The 21,270-nt window shown below is 43.8% G+C and overlaps 1 protein-coding gene across 7 annotated transcripts in view; it reads right to left on the minus strand.

Annotated features, from left to right (window-relative positions):
- Positions 1–219: 219 nt before the first annotated feature.
- Positions 220–21,270, minus strand: part of PHRF1 (PHD and ring finger domains 1) — a 352,385-nt gene continuing 331,334 nt past the window's right edge. For all 7 annotated transcript variants that reach the window (XM_029582942.1, XM_029582938.1, XM_029582941.1 and 4 more), the window contains 3 exons: positions 11,058–11,318; positions 8,991–9,119; positions 220–1,156 (listed from right to left, as the gene is read on the minus strand). In XM_029582942.1, coding sequence (XP_029438802.1) covers positions 1,010–1,156; positions 8,991–9,119; positions 11,058–11,318 — 537 coding nt within the window. In that variant the 3' untranslated portion in view covers positions 220–1,009. The remainder of the gene's footprint in view (positions 1,157–8,990; positions 9,120–11,057; positions 11,319–21,270) is intronic.

A 21,270-nucleotide genomic window follows, 5' to 3' on the forward strand; every position in this document is an offset into this window, starting at 1 on the left:
GGGGGGGGAGGTAGGGAGAAAGGAGACAATGTGTGTTTTGTTCAGCATCCCAATCATTTTTAAAAATTCACTTCATCCAGGGTTAGACTCCAGCCTCCCAAACTAGCAGCAGAAAGCGTGAACTTGTGGGCTTTCCAGAAGGACCTTCCTGGATTCTGCCCACTCTCTGACAATGCCCAGAACAAAGCCCAAACAGAAGTAAAGAAATGACCAATTAGCTGCATAGTTAAAACCATTCAAAATAGCTTTATAAAGTGTCACAATTCTGTTTCTGTACATCTGGTGTCTCATTCTTCACACTTCTAGTTACAAATGTGTAATTTTTATCCTTTTTTTCCAGTTCTTTTTCTTTCTCGTTTAAAGGCAACTCAACACAAAACAACCATCAACAACACCCTATTTACAGAGAGGTACAATATAACATAATCAATGCAAAAAGAATAAAAATAATTTCCTTGGTTAACAAGATACTTGGGTAAGATGTAAAATGAGAAAATTCACATCTTCAGCTCAAAAAGAAAAAGAACTGGTAAAGATAAATGTAGAACTCACTTCTGATGTCGCAAGTCAAATTTACCTGCCTCTCCTCCCCCCACCCCAAAAGTTCTGCCAGACCTCCCAAGGGATTCAAGTATTAAGGATTAAGTAATGGACTAAGGAGCTGGTTCTGGATGCAGTTCATATTCCCATAAATTAAATGATAAGGAGAAAAAACTAATCAAAAAGAAAAGGAAGAAGAGTTAGTAGGACAGGCAGAGAAAGCAAACTAAACCCTGGAAAGCACAGGGACTCCGTTTCAGGTCTTCTGTGCCTCTGTTTGAAAATGAACCACTTGTTTCCCTGTGTGTTTAAAACTACCAAATGGATCTGGAACGACACAGGTTTGGAAATTGCGCTCCTGTCTGGAGGAGCTGCAGTCAGGATGCCGTTCCAGTCGCACTTATCAGTGGGGAGGAAATGCACGCAGCCTCCCTGTGCATTAGATGGGTCAGTGCCATCGGGCGGCAGGTTATGCTGGCATTTGGTGCTCAGACTCTTGATCCTCCTCAGTCTCGGACTTTTTGTATTTCCTCATGTGTTTGTAGCGCTCCACATATGCTTTCACTAGGTTCGCTACCTTCACTGGATTGATTTCTCCACTTTTGCTGTGACAGATCTGCAGAAGAAACATGTACAGTAGCAATGTCGGTCGGTTACTATTCATTCTTAGTGATTTAACTGTTGGCATGCTCACTGCATCTAATGTCTCAAGAAACCCATGAAAACAGAAATCGCTGTGTGCTGCAGTGTAATCAGTCCACATGCAGCTACAAAGAGAAACATGCAAGATACACAATCTTTGTGCAAGAAAATCATCTGAGGTCAAAGATTCATTCAAGAGCCTGTTCTGAACAATGAATCTCGCAAAGTACCTAATTCAATTTACTGAATCATTTTCTGTGTCAAATATATTGAAAATTTGGTATATATTAACTTACACATTCATAAACATACACTATATACTGTACATATGTATGAGAATGTACATATATGCATAAATATTTATATGCACACAGAAAAGCATACTGGAGAAATTACTTACCTGATAATTTTGTTTTCCTTAGTGTAGACAGATGGACTCAGGACCAGTGGGTTTATGCTCCTCTGCCAGCAGATGGAGACTGAGCAAACTGATGTCACAGTATATATAACCCTGCAGTGACCCCAGCCTGCCAGTATTCTCTTCAAAAGCAACTACGGACAGACTAGCAAAACAACTTGATTAAAAACAGATAACCAGAACTGTACTCAACCAACCTAAACACTGAACTCACATAAGATTCTAGGTACCCCAAGCTACTGACTGGATGAACACTTTCCAGTAATACCTTGGGACCCAGAGCCCCACAGGAAGACTATTGACACACTCATGCAGCAGCTGAGGGTGGGAAGCTGAGTCCATCTGTCTACACTAAGGAAAATGAAATTATCAGGTAAGTAATTTCTCAGCATATAGACAGATGGACTCAGGACCAGTGGGATGCACCAAAGCTACTCCCCAACAGGGTGGGAGGCTGCCCGCAGTCCAGTCAATACCGCAAGTGCAAAGGCTGCATTCCTCCCGGGCCTGCACTTCCAGATGATAAAACCTGAAAAAAAAAAGGGGGGGGATCCAAGTTGGCTGATGGCAAGAGAAGCATTTGAGAAGTCTCTCTCGGGTTCCGAACCAAACTGATTATGCCACACTCTGGCAGGAAATGCCATGCCAGGGAGCGAAGTGCATTACTTTCACCTTTGCCTAGGATCTCGGGCCCGATGGATTCCCACATGTATTGGGGATCTCATGGTCCGGGTGCTGGTTCGCTGGAGGTGAGCCGGGAGGAAGTGGAACCAGACTCCCTCCCTGAACTACTGACATCATTCTCCCTGGAGCAATGGGTAGCCCCGATGAATCCCTGTGGAGGCTAGAACAGCATGAATGCTTGGCGCAGCGGCGCCCTCGGTTGCTGAGGAGAGAGGCCACTCACGCCAGGGAGCGGCGATTGTATCGGGAACTGCCCCAGCATTTTTTTAAATCCCCACGGGATCTTGGCAGTTGGATGAGGAGACTAGGCTTCTTGGAACATTGCCTGAATTGGTAAGGCCCGTCTCCATTACCCTAGAGTCTATATGGGAGGCGATACAGACTCTGAATAACAACATTTCTAAGCAATTTAATCCAGTGTATTCCTCTCTGGATAAGTTAGAAAATCATCTGAAAATTGTCGAAACAGGAGTGGCTCTGAATTAGAGTTCTAGTGAGAATGTTAATATGGAAATTGGAAGTTTGTCAGCAGTCCAACAATCTATAATTAAAGAAAACCAGATGTTAAATAGATTGGAGAAGCTAGAAAATCAGATTTGTGGGAAAAATTTGCATATTATTAATTTCTCTAAGGATCCTACAGTCCCACTTAAGGTCATGTGGAGAAGATACTTAGAGGTTTTAAAAATACTGGAACAGATTCTTCCTCTGATTTCAAGAGTTTACTATATATATCACCTTTTAAAAAAGCCTCTTTGGATCAAAAGGGTTTTCAAGCTTTGTCGCCAATAGAAATTCTTCAAACGGATATCTCAAATCTACTGGAGACTCCTTAAAAGGATTTGATTTCACCAGCAACTTTGTTACTTTTCTACTTGAATCTGATCAAGAATGGATATTAAAATTATTCTTTCGTCATCGTGGGGACACATTCCTGGACTATAAAGTTTGTATTTATCCAGATCTAGCGAGGCAAACCCAAAAGAAAAGAAAGCAGTTATTATTAAGGCCTAGGGTACTGGAGAAAGGAGCTTTTTTCCTTTTAAAATTCCCATGTTAAGTGTACTCTTAAATATTTATTTAAGTTTTTCCTATACCGATATTCGTTGTTGGACATCATATCGGTTTACAGTCAACATGGAGTCAGCAACATAGCTTTACAGTGTAACCCATATAACAGCTTTTACAGAGTAACTGTAACAACAGTTTAACAAAAACAGCTAAGCAGAATATATTTGATTCATGCAGCAGTAACAGGTTTATAATTTGGCAAATGGGGGTTACTAAATATTTGGCAAATGGGGGTTGCTAAATATTTGATTCGTGCAGCAGTAACAGGTTTATAATTTGGCAAATGGGGGTTGCTAAATAATACAATAATAATGTACATATATATCTAAAATGACTGGTATAAATAACATCATAATATCATTGGGAGTGTGGACTGTACCGTTTCAGTAGGATAAACTAGGGTAAGGTGGAGTTTAGTATTCTTCGTGAGGAGAGCTACTGTGTGGTGCGGTGTTAAGGAATGTGAAAGGGGCATTGGTTATTGAGAGGGCAGGGAGTAGGGGTGTTATAGGATGCGGGGGAGTGTAATAGGATGCAGTGTGGTGTCCTTGAGATCAGTATCGGAATGTGTCTTATATTTTCTATTTGCTAGCATAATTAGCAGCTTTTTTGTCTGACAAAGTTGTCCCTGTTACTAATACAGTCTCTTCTCCAATTGTCTCAGATGGAGCATAAATAGCCTAGTATTGATATCCGTTGCAAAATAGATATGATCTCTGAGTGCCAGTTTTTCCTAATTATTTGTTGTTTCCTAAGGTAGTAATATGGATCCCCATATAGAGGACTTAGTTAAGAGATGATGTTGATAAATATGATTATGAAAAAAATTATAATAGTGATGGTAACAATTACTGTTGTATTCCTCTTTCAGAATATTCCTGGTTGGAAATTTTTTTTTTGTCTCTTATTTTCAATTCAAGTGTATTTCTTGAACATTTTTTTTTTTAAATTTCAAAATAAAAAATTATAACCCTCCCTCCGAAAAAAGTGTGTAAGGAGGACCACGTGGCAGCTCGTGAGTACCAACCCGGCCGGAGAGGCAAGGGTACGCCCTTTCTCAGATGATCCTCCTGCAACCACCAGGAGCAGATTTCCATTGGCAAGTGGAGCCGAACCACGTAATCCTGAGACTGCAGGTTCCAATGAGATAGCAGAGAGTGCTGAAGAGGACACATATGCATCATTGTCGATGGCACCACTTCCAGGGTAGCTGCCATCAAGCAGAGTACCTGTAGGTAGGACCACACCGTTGGGCATATGGTGTTCATCAACTGATGCACTTGAGACATCAATCTCTGGATCCAAACTTCCGGTAGGAAAGCTCTGACCTGTCCCATATCAAACTGGACCCCCAGATACTCCAATGACTGGGATGGTCGAAGATTGCTCTTGGTCAGGTTCAGCACTCAATCAGGATGCACCACTCCTGCAAAATAAGGAGATCACATTGTGTGTCACCAGGCGGCTCTCTTCCTGAGACTTGGCTTGAATCAGCCAGTCGTTCAAATATGGATGCACCAGGATTCCTTCTTTTTGCAAGGCGGCCACTACCACCACCATAATCTTGGAAAATGTTCTGGGAGTGGTGGCTAGACCAAAAGGCAGCACCCGAAACTGATAATGGCGCTCCAACATTGCAAAGCGTAGAAAGCACTGGTGTTCCAATCGGATGGGAATATGAAGGTAAGCCTTTGACAGATTCAAGGTGGTCAAATTCTGCCGACTGCACCGCTGTTATTACAGAGCATAAGGTTTTAATTAAAAAATGAGTCATCTACAAGTGATGGTTGACCCTCTTGAGATCCAAGATGGGATGAAAGGAGCCCTCCTCTTTGGGCACAACAAAATACATTGAGACGTGGGCACTGGAACCACAGCCCTCAGTTTGAGGAGCCTTTGAAGCGTGAACTCCACTGCATGCTTCTTCTGCGGGGAGTGGCAAAGTGTCACCATGAATATGTCCCGAGGAATACTGCTTGACCCACCTCAGATAAAATAGAGAGATATCCTCCTATTTCCTGTTCCAGAAAGTGGGTCAGAAAACCTTCTCTGAGAAGCTCGGGAAGGTCCATCACCTCAGTCTGCTCCTCTCTTGGGCTGCCGGGGACAAAAGGACTGAGACCTACCAAAAGGCAGAGTCCGCTGAAAGGTTGTCCCTCTGTAGGGACGAAAACACCTGGAACCCGGGAAACGACTCCTCATACCAAAAGGGCACTGTAACCGTTTCTTATCCTCCAGCAACTGAGGCACTGAAGACTCGCCCCACTTACTGGCCAGTTTCTCCAACTCGCTTCACAAACAAGAGTGAGCCTTTAAAGGACATCTTGGTAAAATTGGCTTTGGAAGCTGTGTCAGCTGATCAATTTCACAATCAGAGTTACGCCTGACTGCTATCACCGAAGCCACTCCTCTGGCCGAGGTCTGGACCAAATCACAGCCTGCATCTGCTAGAAAGGTGGCAGTAGGCTCCAGAACCGCTCTGGAATTCCCTCCGGACTCATCAACCTCCTGAGAGAGCAGACAAGATCTTGCCACTAGGGCACAACAGGAAGCAATCTGTAAATTCATCACCTCTACCTCAAAGGCTTGCTTAAGAATAGCCTCAATCCTTCTATCAAGTAAATCCTTCAAGGCTGCTCCTCCCTCTATGGGGATAGTCCGCTTAGACACGGCACATACCAGAGTATCCACTTTGGGAAAACAAACGCTCTCTCACTGATCCAGGGGGTACAAACCTTCCAATGGGTCCGACCCCCTTTAAAATTTGATTCTGGGGCATCCCATTCCAGATTAATCAATTCCTGAATGCATCCGTCACTGGGAAAAAAACAAGAGGCTTTACGTAAGGAAACCAAAATGGGATTCTTCCTTGGCTCTGCCATAGCATCTGAACCAGGAACACCCAGCTGTTTCATGGTCTGAGAAATCAAGGTTGGCAGTTCATTTCTATGGAAGAGCCGTAACATGGTTCAATATGGTTCCAGCCCTGAAGGAATTTCCCCATCTTCCAAGGAATCAGGTTCAACCTCATCATCAGTGCCATCTGGATTCCTGTTGAGAACACCCACAGGGAGCTGAGTTGAGCCCCAGCGCTTAAGCATAGGCCTGGAAGATGGAGGAGCCACCAGCTGAGGGACCAACCAGACAGAAATGGGGGAAGTGGAGGACTGCACCTGAAGAAGGGCTTATAAGCCTTGAAAAGATTCCACCCAAGAAAAAGCAGCCAGGTCCAGACCAAGCCCAGGAGGACTGGAGCTGGTCTAACAGAACTGGCCTCACCAGCGGAGGAGCCATTCAAGGGAGAACCAAGATCTAGCGTCCCCCCAGTCAAGGCCATGACCTACCCATCATCAGAATGGGGAAAGCCAGGCTTAGCAAAATCCGAGGGAGACAAGTCTCCCTGAGCGTCTGAGCAGCCAGGTCAGGCTGAGAAGCTCTAATATGACAGGCAACACAAATAGGAAGACGCTTAGGCTTCTTGCTTACCAGCACTATCGCTGCAGTAAATGTGCATTGGAATGGCTCACACTCAAAAATGAAATGCGCCCAAAAAAAGCACCTAGAAGCGCAGTAAGGCGCTCGCACAACCTGTTCGCCAAGTTAAGCATGTAAAAAGGTTTGTGCGTGTAAAAAGCGCACCCAAAACCAGAGCTGACATACTGCTCACACCAACAGCCTATAGAGGGCAGCAGAACATGCACAAAAGCATGCGAAAACAGCTGCTGTGGCCTACCACGTGGCATGCAAGAAAAAAGTCTAAGTGCTGGGCCTAGCCCACTGAGGGTCGCTCAACCCACCAGGCTTGCCCAGTTCCCCAACCCATCGCCAATAACAGAGACCAGAGGTTTCAGGCAAACTTTCTCTTTTTTTTTTTTTTAAACCTTACCTGAGCTCAGGGCTTACTGGCTGAGTACAGAGACTGTCTCCCATTTGAGGGGGGAGAGGGCATCTGTCGTTACTGTCGTGTTCAGCCTCCTGCACCTGCTACCTTTCAGCTGAACTAGCAGCTAAGTCCATGCCAGGAAACCCAGCTACTGGACCAAGGCACACCTCTAAGGGATCATGGAAATCACCTCAGGAATTCTCAACTGGGGGAAGGACCTTTAGGTATCGCCGCAGGAGAGCGGGGTTTTCTTTTCCTGAATTTAGAATTTCTCCTTTCAAAAAGCTCAAAGCAATCCCACAAGGAGATGCACGCCCACCATCTGCTGCAGACTGAAAATACTGGAAGGCTGGGGTCACTGCAGGGTTATGTATACTGTGATGATGTCAGTTTGCTCCATCTCCATCTGCTGGCAGAGGAGCATAAACCCACTGGTCCTGAGTCCATATGCTAGCAAAATGTATATATTTTATATATACCTCATTGTATCTACATTCTATTGCATCTTACATGGGTAAGAGTTATAATATGATACATTCTTAGTATATTCTAACTCTTACCCATGTTCCTAGTAAACTGAGGCACATGGAGGGTCTGAGAGCATGTGGCAGAGTAACGATTAGCATTCTTGCCAATAAGTATTCAGCACTAATCACAACTCATATCCTTCTACTTTGAAATAGACCCCACCAAAGAGGAAAATTCCAACAATGCCATCTATGTATTTGTTTACTTACAGAAGGTTTATATACCGCTCTTCCAGAAAAGAACAGTTTACAAGGTAAAAACATATATAGTATGTAGGTTTAAATAACTATATAATATCTGGACATAATACCATGACTGTGTTGTAATACACAAACAGTTTAAACAAATTACTTAATCTGTGAGTGCCATTTTGAAAAGTCATGTTAGATCTTTTTTAAAAGCTTGAAAGCCAATGCAGACTCTTAGCCACTCTGGCATTGAATTCCAAAGCTTTGGACCTGCTATTGAGGACTGCTCTTTCCTGAACCTTGGTAAGGTCGGCACTATGTATAGAAGACACCTCTAGAAGACCATGTCATGCTGTATTTTATTAGATTGACAAGTATGGAGAGAAATTTCTTTTTATAAATCGCATAGTCTAACTGTAGAGATCAATTAGCTAATAATTAGTTATATCTAAAAACATACCTCCTTTATCCTGCTAAGGCTTAGTTCAAAGATGTGCTTTGATTCAATTTCTTAATTCCCTATGTGTTCCAAAGAGAAGCTAGTATTCACTATTCTAATCCTTGGACAGTGCGGTCATATCCACACAGGAAGCTCAGAGGATACAAAAAACAGAAGATTGAACATAAGTAACCATGATCTGATCCTGACGCCTAAGATGACTGTAGGGTCAGATTACAGCAACTCAGGTTAGGAGGATAAACTGAGTCACACGATTTCCTTCAACATTTCATTTACTAATGACTGGGGTGGGGGGTAATGAAGGGGACAGAACAAAAATCCAAATTCTGGAAGTCACAATTTGTACTCCCTTCCCCCACCCATTAAATGCATCAGTCCTACTTACAGAAATGAAAGGTGAAGGCGACATTGGATTTCCTTGACCTTGAATATGAAGCCATTAATGAGACATTGGCAGAATATCCGTACCATAATACTAATGATAGACTCAACAGTGTTCTTAGCCTCCCTCTAAGAGGTCTGGTTTTTAATTAGCATAAGCACAGGCAACCTCTCAGCTAACTTGTAGAGTTTTACCTTCTGTACAGCCTTTCTCAGGATGTCCTTGTATTCCTCCTTGGTGATCTCCCTTTTCTGATAAAAAGGTTTTATGGCAAGTTTAACTTCCTCAACAGCCCGCTCTTGTATATACAGTTTCTTCAAGTACTATATAGAGAAGGAAAAGGCAAGCTCACTAAACCAAAGCAAATGAAATAAAGCATAATAAAAACGGAAATAAATTATTTCAGGTGTAATCAGTCTATGATTAGTATTAAAAAGTTCTAGTGACCTCAAGAGCATAGAGATGGCGTCAAGACTCTCAGAAGCCCACAGGTTCATTGGTCCAAAATGTTTGGCTAGATTGATGCCACGGAATACAGGCAAGTGATGAGCTGGCCCATTTGTCAGGGCCACTTGGGCCTGGGCGCCCTGCAGAAGCGGTGCTCTCAGAACCAAAAAGGGAGAGAAGATAGCTTACGCCACTACTATGGTACCTGTTGACCAATGAGCAGTGTCGGGGTGCATTTTGAAGGAAGTGCCCCTCCAACCCTGAGGCATGCTGTGGGGAAAAATGTGTGGAAGAAAATGTGGAAAGACAAAAAAACTTCCAAAAATGCTGTGATTATATGAACAATGCACATGCTCAGATTTTCCAGCCTTGGCTGGAAAGCGCTTGTTTCCGTGGATATGCACTTTGTCAACCAGAAAGTAAAATATTTGGGTCCCCTTTGGAGAAAGCAATATCCTGTTATAAACCGTGTTTCCAAACCCTCTCCTGAAGGCAAACCTATTCAGTTGAGTTTTCAGGCTTGTCACAAAGAATATGCATGAAATACATTTGCATAAATTAGAGATTCAGTGTATATAAATCTGTGTGTATTCATTACAGCTATCCTGAAAACCCAACTGGATAGGTGTGCCTCGAGAGGTTTGGGAAGTATGGTTATATCGCTACCTGTTTGTAGCACAAACTGGCTCTCAAGGCTTGGACTAGTAGCTTCCCTCTGAAAAGCAAAGGTGATTATGCAGGCCTTCCTACATAGCTGCCTGCTGCGCAAGTCTCCTCAGTCTTTATTGCAAGCTATTCTTCAACTCTAAGAGCAAAATGGGATAGATTATATAGCTGATTTATTCTGTCTATGGAGAATACTTGTTACAGGTAAGCAACTTTGCTTTCTCTGTGGAAAAGCAGGATAAAGTCAGTCATATATGGGGACTCCTAAGCTGAGGACTGCATTTGATTAATTTATCTGATTACTGTAGATGTGCTATGTAATTCACATGTATTGGAAGGCAGAGTTCAATGAAATGTTTTTAAAGATCTGCCTTATAAAACTTCTGTCCTTAGGGAGGCAATCTCTAGGCAGCATCTTCTATACAAATGGAATTAAGATGTGCCAAGGACGCTGTGGTAGACCTAAACTGGTGGGCTTTCATTTTATTCTGAAGATGGAATCCTGATCGAGTGTAGCAAGAAATGATTTAATTAGATATCTAAGTCGATAGAGTTCTCTTTGTAAACAATACCCTTGCCAAACTGGACTGAAACAAGAGTTGTGAAGACTTTCCGTAAGATTTTCCTTTGTCTGAAGAAAATAAAGCTCTTCCATAGTCCAGCATTTGAAGAGCTTGCTTGCCCTTATGGCCATGTGGTCTGGGAGAAAATGCTGGCCATACGTACAGGTTTCTTGCACTCACACAGCACAAATTTTGCCCCCTCCTTATCGCTGGCCCTAAAAACTAAAGGGCCTCTCTTTGAGGTAGCATTTTGTCCTGTCTGTCTTCTGGGAGACACAAATCTGAGTCTGAAAGGTAGAGTGTAGGCTTGCTGTGTTGGTATATTATTACCAAAGTAGAGATTTCAGGGCTGGATCAGTAAGTTTGGTTAGTCATTTGTGGTATTGTGGTTACATAGAAACACGGCACTGGCTTGGTTTATTTTAAATTTCCGTGCATGTTTTATGATTAACTGCTTTTATAGTTTGCACTGATTATACGGGACAAACTATAAAAGCACTTATTTCGTTATTAATTAAGTAAATAAGTGTCCCCCTACCCCACAGTTCTGTAGTCAGAAACCTGTACCAAGCAAACGGTTATTACCTCTTCATTCTTCATCTTCTCTGGGATTTGTCTGGGCGCTCTGTCCTTGTTCTCGGTTTCTCCTGCAGATGCCGCCTCTGCTCCTGGCTCAGAAGCAGTCACAAGGCTACCTGGCTCGGGCGTTAAGCTGGCCCCTGCCCCGCCTGTGAGCAGCGGGAGACTCCCCTGCATGATAAACTGAACGGTGGGCTCACTTACAGGTGCGTACGGCGGGACAATCACTGGCAGAGGCAGAGCCAAAGGTGAGTTCTGGGTGTAAACCTGACCAGTAAAGAGATGCACCATTATTGGTACAGTACTTAGTCACAGCATGGGCAAATATTAGCAGTGGTAAACAAAAGGAAAACAATTACACAATTTTAAGGACTCGCATACATAACCAAGAATGTAAATCATAAATGAAATACCAATAAATGTATAATCACTAGCTCAAACATTTTGCATGCTTAGTGACAGTGAAAGAGAAGGGCAAGCTCTTATCTGGGTAAATGCGTTTAACCGAGTAAAACAGTTTTGGAAATTGTCCCCCGTATATGCGGGGAAGGGGACAGTAAATTGCTCACGGGGATTTCAAAGCAGATGCATAGTTTGTGGGTACAAAAGTGCCAGGTTTCTTGCCAGCCACACATTGTACAAGAAAAACTCCGCAGGGCGTTTCTCTTTGAAAATGAATTTGTAGATCTAAGGGTACAAGCTGCCCAGGAACTTTGAAAACAGCTCTCTTCTGCATAACTTTCAAAAATAAGTTGCATAATCATTTCTTTCAATTTTAGAGACAGCAATAAAGTTTCCCAAAGCACCAATCAGACATGCTCCACATTTTGGCAGATTATGCCCGCTACATACAGAATTCTGCTTCAATTGAGTGCTTGTCATGTTTATATATATATATATATATTTTTTTTTATTAGTTCAACAAAGTAAAGAGAACAGAGTCAATGATATTCATACATAGGTTCAGGTCCCGAGCAGAACAAGTAAGCAAATGAAGTATATAGCCATTACACTAGTTCCCCATATACTGTAGGGACATAGATCTTGTGTACATCGCTACACCACGTAATGTTGTATATACCAATATATGTACATAATTTCCTTCATTTTAAGATACATAACACCCCGTCCCCCCCTCCCCACCTTTCCAGGATGCTTATATATGAAATAAAGTTCTTTCAACTGTCTTATTTGGCTCCGTGAGTTTTGTCAACGGTTATTCAAACAACAGCTGATCAGCAGGTCAATAAATGTATACCCCAAGTCCACGATCTAAATACCCGCCCCCGGGGGTGACATGTTCTGGGTATGTAACCAATGTATCAGGGGTTGCCAAATAGCCTGAAAGGCCTTCATGGTATCATGTTTCACAGCTGTAAGGTAAGACAAATGGTATTGACTGTGTAATCTATGAAGGACTACAGCCATAGATGGTATGTCCGCTGATTTCCAAGCCTTAGCTAATTCAGCCTTAGCTTTTATAAAGACTTGAGTAAAGAATTTATTGGTATTGATAGGAAAGCTGTCTATAGGGACATGGATGACGACACATTTAGGATTCAAATCCCGCATGCCAGGCACCACCAAGTCTAGCCAATCAGAAACCCCTTTCCAGAATAAGAGTGCCTTCGGACACTGCCACCATATATGAATATAAATGGCTATGTGACCACACCCTCCCCAGCAGACATTTGGAATCACAGGGATCATTCTATGAAGTTTCTCTGGGGTCAAGTGCCACCTATAGAGAACTTTATATGTATGTTGAACTTTGTATGTATGTTGGCAGCAATTGACACTTTGGATAATTGAAAAAATATTACGTCCCATTCTCCCTGCTCAATTTTGTCCCCCAAATCCCTAGTCCATGCCTGTATGTGAGTAGCTGAGTAAGGAGAATGGTTATTCAGTAATTTATAAATCTTGGAGAGAATGCCCTTCATTCTGCCAGAGTGCTCGCAAAAGGACTCAAAGAGTGTCTTGGACGAGTGTACCTGATTAGCATGTATCAAGGTAGATAAGAAGTGGCATATCTGGGCATATGCAAGTACTTATCCGAGTCCCGGAGGGACTGGAAGAGACAGAGCCTCATAGGCACGCTCAGTGGTGCCCGTAAGAACCTGTCCAAAGGTAGTAAAGCCCTTGACATTCCCAAGCTGTGAATTGTGGATTATCCATGCCCCCTCTAAAGAGTGTGTTATGAAATAAACGAGACAGCTGGTGGTAATCAGAAGGTCCCACTAGCTTAGTCTTCCAATTCTTCCACACTTGTAAAGTGTTGCTCAAAGCTGGTGTGACATATGTCAGAGGCTGCCATGTAGCTTTAGGCTGCCACGGTAAGGCTTGTATCGGCATAGACCCTACTTGTACTTGCTCCAATTGAACCCATTGTTTAATATCAACCCTATTGTATATATCCACTAGATACCGTAACTGTGCTGCTGCATAAAACCAGATATTTGGGGCTCCCAAATCCCCAGCCTGCTTGGGTAAAAATAGAGTTGTCCTAGCTACCCTAGGAGGCCTCTTACGCCAAATGAAATCGTAAATTTTTGTCTGCCGTTGCTTTAAGAGTGCTGTTGGAATAATAATGGGAATAATAGAGAAGAAATACAATAAACGTGGCAGGATAACCATGTTAATTATGGCTAATCTCCCCAGCCATGAATAATATTCCCTGTACCATTTGAGCAAGTCTTTGTCTATCTTTTTCCAAAGTGGATTATAATTGAGTGAGTATAGCTGTGAGTTATGCGAGCCAATTTGCACCCCTAAATATTTGAGAGAAGTACGTGCCCATCGAAACGGGAAGTTCTTTGTGATGTTCAGGACCACTTGACTAGGCAAATTAAGATTCAAGAGTTCCGACTTTTCAAGATTCACAGTAAAACCAGATACTCGATGGAATTGCTCCAAAGCATTCGTAACACCCTGTAGGGAAACCTCAGGGTCAGTCAGTGTGAAAAGAATGTCATCTGCAAATAATGACAGTTTAAAGTGCAAACGAGCAAGCTGGACTCCTGTAATAGATGCCTTCCTTCGGATTGTCAGTGCAAAAGGTTCTAGAAAGAGTGCGAAGAGCATGGGCGATAAAGGGCAGCCTTGCCTCGTTCCCCTTTGTATGTCAAGTAACGGGCCATAGCCCCCATTTACTTTCACTCTTGCCTGGGGCATCTCATATAGCTTTTTGATCCAATTTTGGAAGAACTCACCAAAGTTCATTTTATCAAGTACCCTGAATTGAAAAGGCCAATGCACAAGGTCAAAAGCCTTTTCGGCATCGATAGCTAGAAGCGCAGCTGGCGTCTTATGATGATGGACCCAGTCCACTACTTTCCGAATATTGTCACTGGCCATATGGGATGGGACGAAACCCACTTGATCACTGTATACTAATGAAGGAATAATTCCCTTTAACCGCTCTGCCAAGATTCGTGCTAATTTTTTCAGATCTAAATTGATGAGTGATATCGGACGATAGGACCCACAATGCATGGGATCTCTTCCTGGCTTAGCAAGGACTGTAATGCCTGCTACATTAGCATGAGTCACTAAGAAGTCTGTCTCCTTAAAGAATTAAGCATCACGGTTAGAGGTTCTGTCACTACATGAGAGAATGTTTTAACAGCTTCCAGTCAGGCCATCCAAGCCCGGCGCTTTTCCGGGTCTTAAAGCTTTAATCGCCCGTTGCACCTCTGCCAGGAGAATAGGGGCACCTAAATACTCTTGCTGTTTAGCCGTAATAGTGTGCAATGGGAGATCTTGTAAGTACCATTGCTAGTATCATTACTAGCAATGGTAGCATCTCTACTATACAACTGACCATAAAAATCAGTAAAGCATTTCCTAATCTTTTCTGATGACATAACCAGATGCCCCCCTCTGTCCTTTACTTTAGTAATATTGTTCTAGGCAAGGACCTCTTTTAGGCGTTGAGCTAACAAATGTTCCGCCTTATTGCCCCCTTCATAATATTGCTGTTTAATTATATCCATCTGAAAAGCTAGCGTCTCAGCATTGAGCGCCTTAAGTCTTCCCTGACTATTCATTTTCTGTAGAATCATAGGGCCTTGTGTTTGCATGTGCTGCCGTGTTAACTGGGTAAGTTCTGAGGCAAGAGCTGTCCTGTGTTTCTCCTTCTTGCGTTTGCGGTAGGATACATGCAAAATTAGTATGCCCCGAGCAACTGCTTTGGAACATTCCCATATGGTCAGCTTAGAAGTGGAATCAGTAAGATGATTGTGGAAGTACTCTGTCAGCTTCACCCCTAAGGTCTGAACAAATACGGGGTCCTTAAGAAGTCCTTCATTTAACCGCCAGAACTTCTGGCCCTGATCCTGATTATTAAGATTCACCCGAATCCAGACCGGAGAGCGATCGGACCAAAGAATGGGTTCAATTCTCGTATCATTCACCCAATTGTGTGTGCCTGTCTACTAAAAAACAGTCCAGCCAAGAATAGGATTGGTGGGTATGGGAAAAATAAGTATAGCTTCTGGAGTGTGGATTCCTCTGCCGCCAAACATCCCAATTGCCAGTGTGAGATCATAGTAGATAACCGCTTCCGGACTCTTCCCGGTATGGCGGATGTCTGTGCTGAGTTATTTATGGAGGGACTATGAGTGACATTAAAGTCCCCTTCCAAGATTATTGCTCCTTCAGCATACTTAAGCAACACCTCATCTAGCGTATTAAAGAAAATATCTTGTCCTGTGTTAGGGGTATAAAGGCTGACCAAAGTGACTACCTGTTTCCCCATCCTGATTTTTAATAAAACATAACGCCCTAGGGCAGGGATCGGGAACCCATGGCTCGCGAGCCAGATATGGCTCTTTTGAGGGCTGCATCTGGCTCGCAGACAAGTGTCGCCACACTTTCCAGTCCCCCGCTGACCCAGCTGCTCCCCGGTCCTCCTCCGCCCGGGCTTAAAATGCTGTCAGCCCGGGCGGAACGCGGCAGGAGAGCTGGAGTCAGCGGCACCGGCGTGCTCTCTTCTTCCCGCCCCCCCCCCCCCGGCGGCCCGGAAGAAGAAGTGGTGAGCATCGGGTGCGTGCGCGGGAAGAAGAGACCACGCTAGTGTGGTCTCTTCTTCCCGCCCCCCCCCCCCCCCGCGGCCCGGAAGAGGAAGTGGAGAGCATCGGGTGCATGCGTGACGAAAAGAAGACTGCAGCGCTGCTCGGAGGAAAATGAAGAGCTTCAACTGCGGCCGATGGGACTCCGCCTCCGCGAGGGCTGAAAATGAAGGAGGTTAGCGTTGGGAGGAGGCTGCTGCTGCCGCGAGTTCCCGGGCTGGGGGAGAGAGAGAGTGAATGAGCGAGCAAGCATGTGTGAGTGAGAGATTGCATGTATGTGAATGATTGAGAGCCTGTATATGTGAAAGAGAGTATGTCTGTGATTGAGAGCCTGCCTGTGAGAGAGAGAGCATGAATGTAAGTTTACCATTGGGAACCTGTATGTGTAAGTTTGTGATTGAAAACCTGTTTGTGTGAAAGAGTATGTGTGTATGATTGAGATCCTTTGTGTGTGAGAGAAATCATGTGTATGTATGATTAAGAGCCTGTGTGTATAAGTAAGAGAGAGAGCATGTGTGTCTGTGTGTGATTGAGAGCTGGTTTAGGTGAGGGAGCATGTGAGTATGTGATTGAGAGCCTGTGTGTAAATGAGAGAAAGAGAGGACATGTTTGTAAGCATGTGAATGAGAGTCTGTGTGTGAGAGAAAAAGACAGCATGTATTTATGTGATTGAAAGCCTTGTGTGTGTGTAAGCATGAAAAGATAGACAGCATGTGTGTAAATGTGTAATTAAGAGCCTATATAAGTGAGAGAGAAAAAACATGTGTATATGTGAGTACTGAGAGCATGTGTGTATAGGTGTGTCATTGAGAGCCAGTGTGAGAGAGAGCGCTGGTATGTGACAGAGAGGAGAAAGTTCCAAGCAAACCACCCCGCCTCCTGCTAATTCAGAACAATCTCAGGACACCTGGATATTAAACTTTCCCAGGTATGCAGAGCAAAAAAATTTTTGTATCCTTATTTTTCATTACTGGATCTTTGTGTCTGCTATTTTGAAATATTTTGTTGGTATCTGGAAATGTTTTATATGAGTTTTTAATTATTGGATATTCCACTCATCAGCTGTTTCGAAATATGTTCTTTTTGTTAGTACAGTTTTACTGCTGATGATTTTATATTTCTTGATTTGTTTTATAAGGATGGGTGATGTTTCTTTTTTCCTTTGTTACACTGCATACAGAGACTCTGGCTTGTTGCAGTTTCCAATTCAGTTTTTTCTGCATGCTTCTTGTTATGCGTTTTGGTCTCTTTATTCTATGTTAGGTGAGGGACAGCACGTGATTCAGGTGAGGTTTTCTGCTGGCGTGTAGTTTCTGTGTAGGACTCTATAGCAGCCTGACTTGGTCCGTTTTCCTAATAGGAGATGTATTGGTGTCTTAAGGCCTGGTGTAATATTTTCAGAGACTTATTGTACTTTAAAAGTGTGATCTTACATAAAATGCACACAGTTACTTGTATTTAGTTTTAAACATATTGTATGGCTCTCATGGAATTACATTTTAAAATATGTGGCGTTTATGGCTCTCTCAGCCAAAAAGGTTCCTGATCCCTGCTTTATCAGGATCTGGCCCCATCTATGCTACATAAAAGATTTGAAATGAAAGAAATCACTGCCTACCTACGTGCAGAGAACATCAGGTATCATTGGACTTTCCCATTTGGACTCCATTTTATGGTTAATGGTGTGGCCTATCGTGTCAAAACCCTGGGAGAAGCCGTTGGAGCCCTTAACAAGGCTGGCCATCAGCCCAGCATTACAGCACCGAGGAAACTCGCCAAAAACACGAAGATGGATGACCATCCAAAATGGCGCAGGGCAGGAAAAGGAGGAAGTTGACTATGGCGCCATTCCGAGGATTCCCGATCGGCGTTGTCGGATCAAGGCTGAATCCATCATTGTGGGACACTGCTGACTTAAACACTGACTGAACTACCAGGCTGTTTCACTGACTCTGACACTAGCATACACCTGTTTGCCTGTTGCAGAAGATCATGGATGGATGTTCCGTTGCCTGCAGGCATGAAGCTGGATTTGCCTGCGTAGTGAGCTTGTTCTTTTCTTTTTTCTTGTTCTTGTTGAGTTTTCACAGATTTTCAGTGATGGGACTATTGGTTTTTCACAGTTTCGGGAGGGGAGCAGGTGGGGGTTGCAATATGCCAGCAGAGTGACTCTCAGGAGAGGAGTGTTATCACCCATGGGTTACGAATGGGTGATGTCAATTGTTGGGGTATTTTTGGGTTATCCTTTCTAGGGCATGTTGTTAATTATTATTGTTTTATTTGGCCAGATAGCTGTCGTTTAGACGAAAAACTCTCACCATGTCTAGATTAACTACAATTGCCAAGGGTCCAAACCTAGGGGAATGTATTATGTCTCTTAACGTGAAGGGTCTTAACCACTATCGTAAAAGATTCTTACTTAATCAAGAGCTCCAAACACATCATGTATCCATAGCAATGATACAAGAGACACATTTACAGAAACGACATGAAAGGGTACTCTCGTTCCCCCACTACCCACATATATATCTCGCCGCTAGTACAAAAGGTTCTAAATATGTGGGAGTGGATATACTGATTGCTAGAGATTTTGTGCATGAGGTACTAGAGCTTGTGCGGGATCCCCTAGGGCAGGGGTCGGGAACCTTTTTGGCTGAGAGAGCCATGAATGCCACACATTTTAAAATGTAATTCCGTGAGAGCCATACTAACTACAACCCCCCACCCTCCGGGGCCCCCCCCAGGACCTACCAAATTAATTTACTACAACCCCCTACTCTCCTGATGCCCCCCAAGACCTCCAAAATTAATTTACTACAACCCCCAACCCTCCTGCCCCCCCCCCCCCCCAAGATCTGCCAAAAGTCCCTGGTGGTCCAGCGGGGGTCCGGGAGCGATCTCCTGGACTTGGGCTGTCGGCTGCCAGTAGTCAAAATGGCGCCAATGGCCCTTTGCCCTCACTATGTCACTGGGGTCGACCAATGGCGGCAGTAGCCCTTGTGACATAGTAAGGGCAAAGGGCCGTCGGCGCCATTTTGATTACTGGCAGCCGACGGCCCTTTGCCCTTACTATGTCACAAGGGCTACCGCTGCCATTGGTCGACCCCAGTGACATAGTGAGGGCAAAGGGCCGTCGGCGCCATTTTGACTACTGGCAGCCGACAGCCCAAGTCCCGGAGATCGCTCCCGGACCCCCGCTGGACCACCAGGGACTTTTGGCAGGTCTTGGGGGGGGTCAGGAGCGTTGTAGTAAATTAATTTGGAGGTCTTGGGGGGGGCGTCAGGAGGGTGGGGGGGGTTTTGTTAGATTTTTACTTTTTTATTAAAGATTTGTCTGCGAGCCAGATGCAGCCATCAAAAGAGCCACATCTGGCTTGCAAGCCATAGGTTCCCGACCCCTGCTTTAGAGGATGCACAGCTGTAGCCATTATTTCCCTGCTCCTGGAATTGCACATAGATGAGGTTCAGTGTTGATGTTTCTTTGCTTTTGCTTGACGCATGAATGCTAAAGTACTCTGACAACAGTACGAATGAAGCAGAACCCTTTTCTTTTATAGGGTGATCGGAGCTAGATGATAGGCTGTCTCTTTGGCCTCTCAATTTGCTCCCTTGATGTTGATGCACTACCAGTGCTCAGTGCAGCTCTGGGAAATGCCTCCAACGCTGCTATTGATGGATTGGTCTTACTTGACCCAAAGAGCTTCTCCATAAGCTTTAATAGATCCAATGTCCTTAGGAGTCATCTTATGACAAGAGCAGCTACTAGAGATGTTGTGTCTGTCCCCCAGACAACCCACAGAAACAACGTGTGGATCTGAGATGGACATCATGTGTCTGCACTGAAGGCACTTGCTGAAACTGCTGACCTTTCCTTTAGAGACTCTAGACAAAAAATAATCACAGCAAAATCAAAAGAATCAACGATGGAAAAATAAAAAGGCCAATTAAGCGGTTAGGCCTCATACATACAATAGCTGATCCAAAAAATAAAGATGACAAAGACATAAAAAAAACTTGATTAAAGACTATAAAGGGGCAAAGAGAGAGAAGCACCTGCATGAAAAAAAGGTAAAGTTTAGCCAAAAAAGGTACTGAGAAAAAAGAACAAATGTGTTTCTCTCAAGGATCTGAGAACAGAGCATTGGTTCTGTGGAAAAAGCAGAACTAAGAGGGGGGCCTTATATGCACACAACTGATACAGAAAGTCTGTACATGCTCTTTAGAGCATTTTTTTTTTTTTTTTTTTTAAAAAGCTCCGGGCTGGGTTTTGTCAGCAGACATACGAGGACTCTACTACCTGTTTGACCTTGGAGAACACAATATGTTCTCCAAGGTCCAATAGCAGTGGGCTATGAACCAGGGAAGCCAGAATTCAAATCCCACTTCCGCTCTTTGTGATCTTTGGCAATTCACTACACCATCCTTTGCCTCAGGTCCCAAATCACTAAGCTTTCTTCCCATAGACAAAGACTGCAAGAAAAACCTTTCGGGCCGATGCTATACCGTTCACTGGCTGCAGTGCACGTAAACCTACGATTGGACACGCATTTTAGACACACATCCATATCCCCAATGCAAAACGGGGGTTAGTGCATCCAAAATGCGCATCCTATCGCGCGCGCGTAGGTAATAGTGCTCATCACATGCCAACATGTTGATGAGGCAATTATAGATTCTCCATGCAAAAAAAAAAAACCAAAAAAAACATGTGCGCCAGAGGCTGGAGTTGGCTTTAAGTCTTGAGGAGCCCAAAAAGTGTACAGAAAAGCAGAAAATACTTTTATTGTGGCTGTGCACAGGTTAGGACAATGGACACTAAAATTGAACGTCCGTTTTCCTAAGTGGCTGACAGCCATCTTTCCCAGGCACCCACTGCCAAGGAGGTGCCAGAGGTGCGCAATTTCCCCTAGTGCCTCCTTTTTACTGTGACAGTCCATTTGCATGTAGCATTGGGTGCCCCGGAGAGGTGGATCGGCGCATGTTTTGGAGTGGGCCCTCAATCATGAGCACCCCTTTAAAGCGCGCAGATATTGCATCGGCCCATTTGTGAATTAGACCATTAGATTGTGAGCCCTCTGGGGATAGGGAATACCTACAATACCTATATGTAATCCACTTTGAAGTGACTAGAAGTGGAATATAAAATA

The sequence above is a fragment of the Rhinatrema bivittatum genome, chromosome 17 (genome assembly GCF_901001135.1).
Source record: "Rhinatrema bivittatum chromosome 17, aRhiBiv1.1, whole genome shotgun sequence".
Classification (NCBI taxonomy): domain Eukaryota; kingdom Metazoa; phylum Chordata; class Amphibia; order Gymnophiona; family Rhinatrematidae; genus Rhinatrema; species Rhinatrema bivittatum.